At 52.0% G+C, this 14626-nt stretch overlaps 1 protein-coding gene across 1 annotated transcript in view; it reads right to left on the reverse strand.

Moving 5' to 3' along the window:
* DSCAML1 (DS cell adhesion molecule like 1) overlaps positions 1–14626 on the reverse strand; it is a 117171-nt gene that overhangs the window by 91941 nt on the left and 10604 nt on the right. The window contains exon 3 of the mRNA XM_067310163.1: positions 11297–11443. Coding sequence (XP_067166264.1) covers positions 11297–11443 — 147 coding nt within the window. The remainder of the gene's footprint in view (positions 1–11296; positions 11444–14626) is intronic.

Raw genomic sequence — 14626 nt, forward strand, 5'->3', positions numbered from 1 at the left:
CGCACGTATCGCCGTCTCCCCGGTGGGCAGCACAGAGACGATGGCACCAAGCAGCAACAGCTTCAGCTCTGCAAAGCGCGACGCTGGTTCCTCTCCCTCCCCATCCCAGCACATGCTCTCCCCGGTCCAACACAAGGCCCCAAGGGCTCACAAAAACATGTGGTTTGAAAGTAAGTTTTGACCTGTACGGTTTTCACATCACTGGGCTTTGCTGTAGCAATTACTGCCACGCTGCCTTGGTAGGCGCAGCTCCCTGCGGAGATCTCTGGGTGGCAGGACAGGAGCCAGCACCATCTTGACTCCATTAGATGACAATTAAAAATGAGGTATAAAAGGAAAAAGAGGGAATCAGGCAGAGTGAAGGCTCCAAACATGCCAGCAAACAGCTGGTGAAGCAAACCCTCTCCCCTCCAAACACATTTATCAGAGCTGGCGTGGGCATTTTCAAAGAGCTATTTCCGTGGTTTCCAAGCCCATCAAGCTGGTACCAGCCTTATTGGGAAGCTCTGCAGAGAGGTCCAGATGCAGGTTTGACTTGCAAGGATCCCTGAGCCAAGCCTGGGCTTGGACAGGCCTGGGCTTAAGACTGCAGTTGCCTGTTTTACCCCCTTATACCCCCCTGCCTTGCCAGCAGTCCCCCAGAGCCCCCGCAAGGGTGCAGTTACTGCACCACATATGCACAGAGATGGTCTCTGCCCACAGTGCTGCCATCACATCCTTATCCTGAGATGATCCAGTACCTTCAAGAGATTCATACCTTAAAGGATTTCAGCCCTCCTTGAGCAGGAATGTTTTTAAAAAGCACAAAAGGAAGCATTGCAACTAGGCAAACGCTTCTGAACAGAGTCAGGACCAGAGCCTGAGTCATCTAGCAGGAATCCGTGTGCCCTGAGCCCACTTGTGCAGGCAATAAGTAGCAACAAGTTCAGCAAGGTACAGACAGCACACGCGTAGCACCTGGTTTCATTATAGAGTTCAGCTCCGTTGCCAGCTAGACCCTCCAACCTTCTCTCAGGGGCTGGCTCTCAGCAGAGAAATTTCTCACAAGGATCTGCAGCACACAGTCCAAGGGGCTCTGAGCTTCCGCAGGCAAACCCAGCCTAGGAAAAGGTAAAGGACAGGCAGCAGCACAAGGTTAATCAGTCACTGGCTGCACCTGCAAGACTGCCCTGCCCAGGAGCTCCCCTTTTCCTGTGTGCCACCAGAGGGGCTGCTCCCAAAGGCTCTGCTCTTGACCCCAACTACTCCAGTTTCCTGCAAAACCAGAATTTACAATTCGGAGCATGACCAGAACAAAATCTGTACCAGCGTGCAGAGGCACCCTGGGACTCGGAGCCCATGCAACATATCTTGGTGACTGTCTGTAGCAGACTTCCTCCTTGTGTCTCTTTCTGATCTCATCCTCCCCCTGCTCTCTCCACTTAAATGCACTTTCACATGGATCACCTCATTCTCATGCCAGAATCATTGCTAAAAGTCTGCATCCAATGGATATCACTGCTGTTGTCTCTGAAAAGGCATCTTCCTCAGGTATTCCCCCTGTAAACTAACTCACGAAGCAAACAGCAGATACACTTGCCCCCCTTTGCTTTCAGGTACTTCCCAGGGTGTCTGTAGACATTCATCTCTTGCCTCTTCAGCTGCAAGGTGTGAGGGATTGCTTGTGTCCTGAATTTGCATGCCACCTACTACAGCAGGGATCCGGGTTCACATCTCAGCAAAGCCTGCCCTGCACTCGCTCCTCTCGCCTCTCTGCCACCTGGAAGCCTGACACCAATCCTAAGCCAACAGCAGCTGAGGCAGATGCAGGGCCAGCAGCACAAAACATGAAGTGCATCTCTTGCTGGGTGTGGGGTAAGGTGTCAGGCAGAGATTTACAGCTCGCCTGCCTCTCGCGTCTGCTCCAAACCCATAGCCATCCGTCCTGTGCTCTCTGCACCATTTGTCCATTCCCTACAGCACAACTATTCCTCAGGGTGGCAAAAGATTTACGCTTACAAGTACACATAGAGATGGCTGCTCCAAGAAAGGATGCTCGTCCGTATTTCACACCCTGGAGCTTGTCACGCCATGTTTGGCTAGTGCTCCATCATCCTGCAGGGCTGGGAGCCGGGCGAGCACATTACATGGGACCGGGATGCCAAGCGCTAGATCAACAGCACCTTCCCTTCTCAGGCAACCGCGTCCTTTCTTCTCTGCCCTTCAGAAAGTAGTCAAAGACTTCCTTCCTCTGATCTCAGACCGAAGCATCTCTCCCGCAGAAGCCACAGCAGCACAGCAAAAGCAACCTATAACTTTCATCCAGAATGGCCCAAGCTCAGGTGGTTTTGAGCAACGCTTCATTGCGACACAGGGCATTTGAGACCTGCTGCACAGGAGACGAATGGTATTGGTAGTATCACCTGAGACTGCTCTGCAAAATTACACCTCTCACACTGGTCTGGCAGGTGACAACATGAGCTGGAAGGGGAAAATAACCAAAGCTGTGCCCAGAAAAGCAACCTCTAGAAATCCACAGCTCTCCCGACCTTTAATCATGAGCATTTTGTCGCACAGGACCCTAAGGGGTTTCTTGACAGCCTCGTCTGTCCAAAGAGCTGGTTTCAAGCGTCTCTAAAGCGGCATCCTGCAAACAGACTTCGCAAGGGACACTGCAGCAGACAGGCACGAGGAACATGTGGCAGCAGGGGAAGCACACCTGACACTGCTGTGGCTGCATTTGGGCCAATGCAATTATATCTCAATTAAATCCCAGCTGACCTGTGAGACTTGGGCTGTTGTTCCATGGGTGCATCTGGAAGTGACAGAGCTCTTGCTCCTTGCTATTCACATGCATTTTATTTACTTGTTTTAGTCCCTTTTTGGTGTGTGTGCATGCGTGTGAGATTGTCTCCAACGTGACTCTGCATTATCAGGGCTATAATGAGTCCTTGTTGAAATGGATTTGATGGAATAATTATATTCCAAAAAAACTGCAGGAAGGCTCTCTCCCCTCTTAAAGGGCAGGATCATCAAACGTTCTCGCCACATTATTTGCAGTCACACCTTCTGCTGCATCTGCTCCTTTTAAAATCTCTAACTCCAATCTGATCTGAATATATAAATCTGAATTATCACAGCAAAAGGAGATGTGCTCACACCTTTTTTTATCTGTTGCCATGGCGATTAGATAAAATTCACGCCAAGTCTCTGGGGAAGGATGAAATGATTTCAGACAGAATCTCACCCCACTTGGTGAGAATAACGCCTAGAGCTACTTCCCTCTGTAACAGGTCTGGGCACATGTCACAGCTAGAGAGGGTGGCAAGGGGTGGGGGAGAAGCCAGGACACCTTTAGAGCAGTAGGGACTGACACAGGGAAAGGTTTCGCAGCACCCCTAGACAGCGTAGGGTGGGACAATGCTCATTTAAATCACATCAGGCTGTTCCGTGGTGCAAGGCAGCCAGTGCCAGGGAGAAGCTACAAAACGCAACTGAAAAGGCCACTTGCTAGCCACTTTCTCCTATCAGTCACATCTTCTACCTCCAGGCTGTCTTTGCAGCTCATCCTGTGCGCACATCCAGCTGCTGCCTGGTCGCACAGGGGTGGCGAGACCTCCACTCTGCAGAGGCTGGTGTGGCCAGGTCTCATTGGCTTTAGCAAGCAAAGTCCTCCAGGCTCCTATGGTCCTGAGGCTCCTGGAGCCAGGACAGAGCCGGTGGCTGTCCTGTTCCAGCTAACCATTTGACAACGCTGCATTTGGCCACCCAGGGTGGAAGACGCTTTCCAAGGACTGACAGTCTTGCCAGAGCTGGCCAGGAAGGTCAGCCGCCAGCCCCAGCAGCACCTTCCCCCAAGGGCCCCGTCCTCCTGCCCCGCACCGCCCGGGTTGTGGGCGCTCCGCACCCGCCGAGGATGGGCTCCCACAGCGCCAGCCCCAGCGGGGGCCCTTTCGCAGCCGCTGCACCATCAGCATTGGCAGCACAAGCGCTGCCCCAGGCCCCATGGCACCAGGTCACAGCTGGCCCCAAGCAGCCCCTTTGCGAGGGGACAGTCTCCATGCACCCACGGGCGTGCTGCAGCGGGGCCAAGCGCACCCCACGGAAGCAAAGGAGCAGTGGGGACGGCGGCACGCAAAGCCCTCCCGCCCGACTGCTCCCCCTCGCAGAGCAACCGCGATTCCCCTCCCTGCTCGCGCTGGCAAGGAGCAGAGGCAGGAGACTGCCGCAGAGCTGCCTCCTTTTGTCACGGAGCCGCGGTGGGGCTGAGCCGGGAGCGACGTGACATGCAAAGCCACCGCGTGCGCTGCAGGTGACTGCCCAGGAGAGGCAGGCAGCGCGGCTCGCTGCCCCGACATGCTCGGAGCCGCCGGCTGCCAGACAGCACAGACAAAACCAGCTGAGGGGCTTCTGCACTCAAGCAAAACTAACCATGCAAAAATACTAACAGCCAGTAAATACCCTCGGTAACTTATCCCCTGTCCCCAAACCATCCCCGTGAAGATAAACACACCAACAAGGATTGCCTTTCACCTCGCCTGGCCGTGTTTGCTCTGCCCCAGCTCCCAGCTTTTTCCCGGCACCACGAGGCTGACGCCCCGACACCAAGCCTATTGATGAAAGGACAATGCTTAATTATCCAGGTCCCGGCTATTGTGCGCCGCGGCCCCCCGGCAGGCAGCACATGCCTGGCGTTGGGGCCAGCAGTCAACACCACCTGTTTCCCCGCGGCGCCCGCGCCTCGCTGCAGCTCCGGCGCCGCGTAAAGGGACCTGCTGAGGCAACATTAGACCCATAAATACTAGTGGTGTTTTTAATTTTCAGTAGCCTCATGCTGCGTCTCTAGACTCATTACATTTTGAGACGGATTAAAATGGAATTTGTATGTAGTTACACTTGCTTCTAATATTTTGGAGAGAAATATTCCAAAGTACAGGAAAGGGAAGAGAAAAGCACGCGTCTTTGGGGTGAATGGGCATATTTAACCATGAGAAAGCTGGTACACTTTTACTTCCTTCATCGCTAAACAACTGCTGAGATGAGTTTAAGACTCCCAAAAACACAGACTTGGACACTGTAGGAGACAGGACAGAAAGAGTAACTAAGTCTGCACCTGAGCCACCACTAAATAGCTTAGATATTTTCTAAATTACTAAAAGGCTAAAGTAGAGTCAAGAACATGCACAGAAATGCAACTAAAATTTCTGCAGAACTAAGGATTTTTTTTTCAGTTCCATCCTTTTGACAAGCTTTAAGTTTGGTTTTCAGAGAAAGGGCTGGTGGTTAGCTGCTGACTAAACAGCAAAGTGTGCAGCCCTCAAAGGACACATTGGGGTGGCCGAGAAAAGCAGCCCCCTGAAACACATCTGTACCCTGCTGAGAAGTGCTGTACTTGGAGGTTTTTCCAACCCTCTCTCAAGTACTTAACCCTAAAGCATCAAACAGCAGCTCAGACCTGGGGTTGCCAGTCTATTACCATTTATTGCCTCCAAATAGTTGTTCTTTCTGTGCTGCTTCCATAGGTCACCAGGTGCCACAAGCCAGGGAAGATGGGGAGGGGACAGCTGCTGTCCTTTGCTGCAGTTGAAGCAGTGCTGTCTTTGGCTACACCTGCAAGGATGCAGCTTCTGTTAACTTACTTGCCAACCCTGAAAACTTCAGGTCTGTGTTGCACAAAGTAACACCCACCTTCTGAGTCCCAGCCAAACACTGACCCTCTGGAAGCAACCCAGGTCCTATGCCAGTGGCACAGCTGTGCACAACCAGGGCAGAAGACACATTTGTACCAGGGCAAACCCAGCCTTATTTACACCACTGACCCAGCTGAGGAATAGCTTGGGCATCAATGTGCATGCACACACGTGCTGCTTACAGTATTGCAAGTGACATTTTGCAAAACCAACTAACACGCAAATTGACATGTTTTGAGAATAGCAGGGAGCTAACTGACACAGAGGGGCCTGAATTTTTCAGAAATCCACTTTCCAGAATCTCAAGTTAGCTCCTACATCACCACTTGCTTTTGAGAAGTGTGGCCAGACGCACTCCTATAGCACCAACATACATCTGATCCACGTTAGTACAACTGCTACATGCCTAGTTCTGCAGATCCCGTGACTGCTGAAATCAAGGTACGCTCACTGCAATACCTGCAGAAAAGACAACACACTGCCACAGAAATTTCCATTTCTGTGTCACAATAACTAGAGCACAGTGACTCCAAAGCAGCTTCAGTCACATATGCCAGCTACTTCTTCCAGCACAAATCAAAATCATGAATTTGCTTCCTAGACTCCTCACATTATCTAGCCTGGAGACTGGGTTTTAAAAAAAGCTGTTTACCATCTTGAGTTCTTAAACTGGTTTGTGGCAGGAGCTTCTCCCTCTTTCCCTACAGAAGGAGAGGGACCAGTAAGACACTGTGCTCAGCTGCAGTCCTCCTCCCCCTCCTCAAAATATTAAGATTCATCAACAACAGAGTTCAAAATCACAGCCTCGGTGTGAAGTGCAATCTTGCACACAGTCCACAGTTTTGTGACAACTGCTGGTTTCTTCTGAATAAGTACTAGCCTACATTAAATGCCAGATCCTGCGAGTGGTGCTGCATGTTTGCTACGAGGCTTGAGAACTAAAGGCAAGATTGATTTTGATGCGAGTACCAGCAAAGCAAATGGGTTTTTGAAAACCCTATAATTTCTCTGCAACCCTTGACTTCACTAAACACACATTTTTAGACTACAGCACAGTTAGGTAGGCATTAAACAAAAAAGAGCTACACTAATGATGATTTATATGCAGGATAACCTTCTATAAAGAATTTATCTTTGATTTCAGGGTAAGTTACAGCGTTGCCAAGTTAACCAAATAATGCAAGGCACTACCAAAGCCCCCTACTGCAGCAGTGCGATACGGACACAAAGCACTTTTCTACAGTTGTTTTAAGATCTCTTCTAAAACAGACCCAGGAGGTGCTCCTGAAAGGATGCACTTGTCAGGAACTAAATGGGACAAAGTCAGGCAGAGGCACCCACTGAAAGCAGCGCTCTCTTGGGCTGTTAAGAGCAGCAGTAAGAGCAGCAGCGACCTGAGCAACGTGCACATGCACCAGGCTCCATCCACGGGCTTTGACTGAAATGATGTTGAACGAGGCAGCGAGGCAAACCTTGAACTAGGAGACTTTGCGCAGCTCTTGCCTTCAAAGCCACGCTTCTGTACGCTGCCAGGCAGGGCTGCTTGCCCGGGGGCCACTTCTGTGAGCCCCTGTGGTGCCAGCCCAAACAAACCCCCAAGCAGTCCTTCACCCACCAGCAAACTGCAACCGAAAGAGCAACAAGGATCTGAAAAGACAAGCCTCAAAAGCAGAGCGGCGGAGGTTGGGCTGTGGGGAGGGGGCAGCTTGTAGCTCTGTAATCCCAATTAAGCATGAAAAGAACCCGAGAAAGCTCATAAAACCACCACCCAACCCACTTACTGAGACGGAGGTCGGAGCTGGCGAGAACACAGCAGCCCCTAGAGAAACACTCGCTCCTCCTTGCAGAGGAGATTTTTTCCTCCATTTCCAAGCTACAAAATATTTTGTGTTCCAGTAGGGAGAAAAGGAGAAAAGCTTTAAGGAAAGCAAACACTTCCTGGGAAAATATTCAATTAAAGCCAGTTGTCTAACACAGAGCAGTCTGGATGAAGGTTTTTGACCAGTCCTGAGAATTAGGACCCTTTATCTCCAACACGCTGAGGCTTAGTAGGAAGACGCACAGTCCGTTCGCACAAAGTACTGGAGGAAAATTTGGGAAAAAGCAGTGAATTGGGTACACTAATGTGAGGACAAAATGCCAGGTTATACAGCCAGCTTCAAATATGGCTTGAATTTACTTCTGAAAAAGCTGTAGTGCTTCCATAGACCTTTTCTTTTTGTAGGATGACAGGAGCAGCGCTATGCAGTGCTGTATCTGTACAACCACTTGATCTTGCAATTCACAAAGCATTTTTAGACAGAAAAAGAGCTATTAGGCCTCACTACCACATCCCAGCTTTTTTCAAAATTCATGCCATTCACTCAAAACAGCAGGGAACCCCTCCTTCACTCCTTGTCTTCCTTGCCAAGTATTAGGACAGAATCAAAAGTTCACCAGAGGTCAAGAAGAGACCATGTTTTTGGCAACAGCAAAGCCAGTTTTAGCTCTAACACAAGAGCAAGTTAAAAAAATAAGCTTCAGGCAGATACTATATTTGTAATCCAACAGCAAAACATGTTTGCTTGTGTTGACTCTGCACTGTAACACAATTTATATGTTCTGTCTTTAGGGTAATTATTGCTTTAGAATGTTAAAATCGTTCCACTCTAATTAAATCATCATATTAAAAAATCTACTGCAACAGCAAACTTGAGAACAAGCCTAGGTTAAGATCATGCAAGTGCATGGATGCTCAGTTCACCAACTTGGTGCTGAAGAAACCAACTCTGCTCTCCAAACGAAGCCTAGGCACGACTGCAAACGCTATACTGCTCCCTTCACCCAAAGAGCAGGACAAAGTGCATTGCCAGCGCAAAAGGCCTCTAAGGTGAGAAGGAAATTCGGATAACAGTGGCATTAGGATGCAGATTTGCCCCAGAGCGGAACACGTCATTGAGCTGTCCTGGAAGGTCTGTCCACCCAGAGGGGTCTCCACCGCTGGGAACCACGCTCCACCCACTGGCAGCCCACCACAGACTGGCACTTCCTCGGGCCCCAGCAGAGCCCTGGAAGCTGTTTTGTCCCTCTACTTCACAGAAAAGGGACCGCACTACAGCACAGCCGGCAGATGTATTAACACTAAGGAGCCGAGATGCCAGTTTTAGCAGACAAGCTCTAAAGGTGCTGGTAACACAAACGCTTGGCACATGAGTGTGTGTCCATATGGCACACCTGCACAGGACAAGTCCACTTTAGAGCCGTGTCTAAAGTACATGGGGTTTTTGAGCTCCCTTGGAAGCAGCCGACAGTATTTCGCAGAAGCCACCAGGTTTAGAGACAGCACTGCCAGAGTTAACACAGCACAGCAAGCTGCCAAGGGACCAGCACCGTGAGTTTTAACACTGAAGGACTTCCCTACACCCAGGTCATCAGATGGCATCAGTGAGGCACACCATCATCCCGCGCCACAGCGGAGAAGGGATACCACAGAGCAACTCATCAGTCCCATCTGCAGTACGGAAACCCGCCTTGCAGTTATTCATTCGTACAGATGCAACTGCTTCCCAGAGGCACGCTTTCTTCGAGCAGAGGGCTGACAAGGCTGTGGTGCAACTCTGCACCCTACGAGAATGAGCCTGGCTTTTTCCAAACACCAGCTGGCTTCAGCGCAAATCCTGCCACAAAAGCTTTGGAGAGGCCTGTTTCAAAGGAGACCTGCAGATTTCTTACCCACTAAAATGTAAGGGACATGACTGCAATATTTCAAAACATCTAAAATGCCAGAAAACTTCTCATAGAGCGCAAGAAGGCCATTTGCAGAACAAAAATGTCCCTTCCTGGGCAAGAGGCTGCTGCAGACCAGGGCCGGCTCCTAGCACCTGTGCAGCATGAGACCGTCATGCTCGACTCCTGTCCAGGGGCAGACCACACTCCTGAGGCAAACAGCCGAGGTCATATTTCACCCCGAGACTGGCAGAAGCGGGTCAGGGCTGGGGAGGAGGGGCGCTATAAACTAAAACCCTGACCGAGAGGAGGAAGTTGGCTCACAGCCCCAGATCTACAAACTATAACAGGATCTGTGCCAGTGCCAAAAAGGCCCAGGCTCTGTCAGAAGGGGTCCCCTTGCTTGCCTGGTCAATCATTCAACATGACTGCCATTTGTCACTTCACAGCAGCACCGGGTCAGGGCTCCGGCCCTGGACTAGAGCCCTGTTGTGCAGGGTGCTGTGCGGAGATGCCCCAAATGCACTGCAGCCCAGCGGGGCAGGACCGGCCCATCACTCATGCAGCACAAGCCTGCACAGAAGGACCGAGAGCTGCAGCAGGTTAGCTGCAGGCAGGAGGTGCTGGCGCTGCCTCCCCCAGCACGAGCCACCACAGCCCTCGCAGAATAACCCTCCGGCCCCCTCCAGGTGAAGCACTTTGCACTAGAAGCTCCTTAGAAAGAAACATCCCTTCAAGACCAATTAAAGCAAATTGCCTCTCATGCTTGGTCAGCGCCTGCTGCAGCCGCAGGGGCCCCAGGCACGCACCCACGGCCGCGCCGCTCGCCCCACGCCGCGCAGGAGCCCCTGCGCCCAAGGTGCATCCCCACGACAAGCGCTGCAACACTGAGCCCTCAAGGAGCACCAGTACTTACTGACCTGTGAGCAAATATCGCACACGGAGCATTCACTTTGGGCAAAATCCTTTAATTCTTTCTGGATCCCCCTGGGGAAAGCAGTATTGATTGCTTTACTACTAGCTTACACGCGCTGTGCGGGGCAGCCAGCACTGCCATCAATACGGTCTCCGAGGAGGGAAGTGAAAGGTCACCCCAGTACACGGGGACCCATGCTGGCTAACCTCTCCCAGCCCTGCTCCGGCCCTGCTCTGCTTGTCCCACACCCCCACACTGCTTCTGGGGCTCCGGTTTGCCCAGCAAAACAGTATCAGCATCCCATCCCACTGCCCTGCAGTGTCCTCTCGTGCCCCCGTTGGCTGGCAGCGAGGACCCCTCGCGTCTCAAGCCTCCGCGCCCTGCAGCCTTGCCCCCACCAGCTCTGCTGCGGGGCTCACAGCAGCACAGGGGCCTGCCCACAAGCAGCCCCTGCACCCACCTTGCTGCCCAGGGAAGCAAGGTCGCTGCTCACGACCTCCTGTGCCATTGGGAAACCCGCCGGGGGAAAGGCAGCAGTTTAAAGGCTGCGGGTCCCAAAGCTCTCCACAGCTCTCGCTGTCCCGGCTCCAGGCTGCCGCCCCTTGCACTGAAAGGCTCAGGTCTGACTGCGGAGAATCAGGACTGGGAGCAGGGACAGACCATCTTCCAACTGCCCAAACCCCAGCAGTCACAAACCCATCGAAGTGAGCTAGTCACAGGCACGTGGGAGAAACCAGGAGGCAAAACGCTTGTCGTCACGCTTACCAACACTGCTGTGAGCCCAGTAACACACGCGCTACTGGCCTTCGCACCAAGGAGACCCCGAACACAGTGTGCCTCCTCACACCGCGTGGGTTTCCCCGTATGAAGCCACAAGGCAGCCATCAATAAAAACCTTTGCTTTGGCAGCATAGGCACACATCAACCAAAAGACGTCCCCAACCGTGAGTTTCACACATGGCAAAGCAGGTCAGACTTGCCAAGAGGACAGTGGCTCCTCTCTTACCTGGGATGATAGAAACGGTGTCTTTCTCCCAGGATACAACACTAACATATTCCTGCACTGATGAGGGGATGAGGCACTTGAAAACAGCCACGTTTCCACGCATCGACCTTTGGTCCTCCACCCGAACGGTGTACGGTTCCCTGAAAACTAGAGAGAAAAGCAGATGGTTGGTAGCATGATAGTGCTGGAAGAACACAAAACTTCCTTTTGCTTTAATACCACATTTCCCAAACAAACCCACTCAGCAAATTGTTTCCATCCAAAGCACTTGGCCCACCTCAGCACTAGCCAGGAAGCAGGGGCAGAGAAAACGAGTTGCAAGGCAGACATTCACGTCCACAACCCTGCAGTTGCCGACGCTCAGCCTAACCCCTGACCCAGGGTGCCTGATCCGCACCACAGCAGACCACGCATCCTCCCTCCGCAGGCACCTGGTCTGCTGGTGACTCCAAAGACGCTACAGGATCAGTGCTCATCTGTCCTGCACCCTTCCATGGGGAAGGCACTGGTTCTCCTTCCGACACCCGGCCCTGCGCTGGGGCTGGGAGGGCTGAGGTGACACCTGGCCCAGCTCCTACTGCCAGGCACCTTGCAGCAGCCGCCGGCTTCACTCACCACAGACTTGCCCTGAAGGGCAGAGTTGCAAAGCTGATGGCTTTGTATTTACCAAAGCTGCTAAGGCAGAGGTTTGCAGCACCCAGATTTCAGTAGAGCGACCAAGGCCATTCAGTAGCTATAATATTCAACCTCATACCTTGAAGGTAATCCTTTCACTGGTGGATGTAGGCTGAAAATGCAGCGGGGAGACACCTGCTAGAGAAAACCTGTGACACAATCTGACACCCTCCTAAACCCCAGGGGAGGAACACCTAGGGAAGCAGAAGGCAACTCTGCAAGCCATGCCATGGCGAGGGCCCCGAGCAGGGAGCTGTCCCCACTGCACACCCTGCCCGCAGGGACACGCACACCTCCTTGAAGGCTCCACAGTGTCGGGTTCTCCCCAGTGCCCTAATGACTTCTACAAAGCCCTTCACCAGCACTCACTAGATAAGCCGGATCTGCCCAAGCCTCTTCAGGGACAAAAAGACGTCACCACCCCCAATAATAAATACAGGCACACCATAAACACTTAATACTCAGGTATAAAAATGCAATGAGTGCAGGCACCTCCTTCCTGTGACAAGGATCCTGGAGGACACAGGCACCTGTGCATCACTACTATTAGAGACATGTGCTTGCCTGGTCATTTAATGACACCCCCTGGCCAGAACAAAAGCAGCTCAACAAATCCTGGGATAAAATCCCAAGAGTTTTACAGCCCCAAAAGGAAGATGCTGCTTTTGCAGCATGGAAAGCACCCACAGACAATGCCTTTTGTACATCAGATAAACAAGCAAGCAGCAGGAAGGTGCTGGTGTTTCCAACTTGATTTCTCTGGCTTTCGGGGCACGCTGCTTTGCTGCAAGCACATCCCAGGCTCCATCTCCAGGAAGCCCAGTGAAACCTTCCAGCGGGCTGTGCACGCCAGCAGGCTGGCGAAGGAGACACTAAACACCCATCGAGCAATAAATGACAAGCTGCTGTAGGAGCTGCCCCACCTTAGCTGTTCCTGCGTAAGCCGCCTGTCAGCAGCTCAACCGCCCTCTCCCCGCTCAAAGCACCCCACAACGCTGAACACCAGCTGCTCTGGGAGGCCCAGGGTGGCAAAGGCAGAGAAAGAGGGTTCGGAGAGGCCTTCAGCTCGCTGATTATTTATTCAGCGCACCAGCTGGGCACTGAGCTTTGCAGCCAGAGGGCATAGTGCCTGCCTGCACCGGACCGGAGCGAGCGTCCCTGCTGCAGAGGTGCCGGGACGAGGAGGAGGAGGGCTGGCAGAGCCAGGATACAGGAGCAGCCTGCAGAAAGGGACTACAGAGCCAAAGCAGATTAGCCAGCAAAAGCCTCCTTAGTCACGTGGAGCAGGAGGTTTATTCACAGGCTTTAAAGGCCAGTGGGGACTGTGATGACCATCCAGTCTGGCTTCCTGCACAGTCAAGGCTCCGCATCCATCCCCTAGCCCACAGCAGATGCAGCGTCCAGGCACCCACGCTCTGCTCCCCTGTGGCCTCCCTGAGCATCCTTCACCCAAAACACAAGAGCTACCACTACTCTGAACTGAGGCAGCCTCCACATGCTGGGGTTTCCTTGCTTCTTGCTGTCAGTTTAGAGCCATCTGTCCCCACAAAGGTAATTTAAAAATCACAACTAGCATGCTTAAAACTTTCCATTGGCTAGACAAGAGACTGTTACTCCATGTGCTCACTATCAGGTTTTTCCAAAGCTTTGAGCTTTTTCCAATTCCTCTTTTTTTTTTTTTAATTGTTTTATTTATTTGCTTCCTTCGCACAGCTGAAATTGGCTTTACTTGGTGCATTGCCATTACAAAGCAGCAGAGAGTGACCAGGACATAAGACAACAGGGTGGAAGCAGAAGTGGGGAAGGTTTCACAACCATTTGCAAATGTTATAAAGCCAAAGCAGTTCAAACTGTCACAGACTGAGCCATCCTGGTGATCCTCTGGGAGCCCTGCATAAGGGCTCCCCACTACATCCTCATGTCTCATGCTACCAGCACTTGCTAACGAGAGAAAGAAGGTTGGACACCCAGCCAGGCACATCCGCTCAAATCCTGCTCGCAGGGATGGTGCATTAAATCCAGTATTTGGAGAAGGGGACCAGAGCCAAGACTCAGCTCTGCCACTAACTTGCTACCTGATCTCCAAGAAGTCCACACAACCTACGTTCCTCCGGGAGAAGACTGCAGTAAAGGCTGACTACCTGGCAGGAAGGTAAGGACTGGAGGCAATTTCTCCCCTGGAGCACATCCAGAGCACAAACTTCCCCGCACCAACAGCAGCCACCCTTGCTGCACAAGCCCTGGAAAACTGAGCTTGCTGTCCCAGGCACTGCCACTCACCACCGGAGCCTAGGGAGCAAATCAAGGGACCTTCTCTCTGCACCAGGAGGGCAACAACCTCCTGAAGGAGGCCCACACAAGAGCCAGCCAAGGCTCCTGCTGTACCCAAACCACACAAGCTACCTGTTGCACATCCACGGTTATTACACCCCTATCCGCTGCTGTCAGTCCTCCCCACTGGGCTGTGGTTTATAGCTAACCTGATAATGATGGTAAATAATTTACTCTGGGGAGGGGGTTAATACCAATTTACTCTGCAGTACAAGGTATTAAAACAAAAAACCCTGTAGTCACTCCTGTCGTGTTCCCTCTGCTAGCCCCACTTTTAATAGGTTACATAATGAAGCCATTCCTGGGCTATTAGCCCTACTCAGC

This window comes from Apteryx mantelli, chromosome 23 (assembly GCF_036417845.1).
Source record: "Apteryx mantelli isolate bAptMan1 chromosome 23, bAptMan1.hap1, whole genome shotgun sequence".
NCBI lineage: Eukaryota > Metazoa > Chordata > Aves > Apterygiformes > Apterygidae > Apteryx > Apteryx mantelli.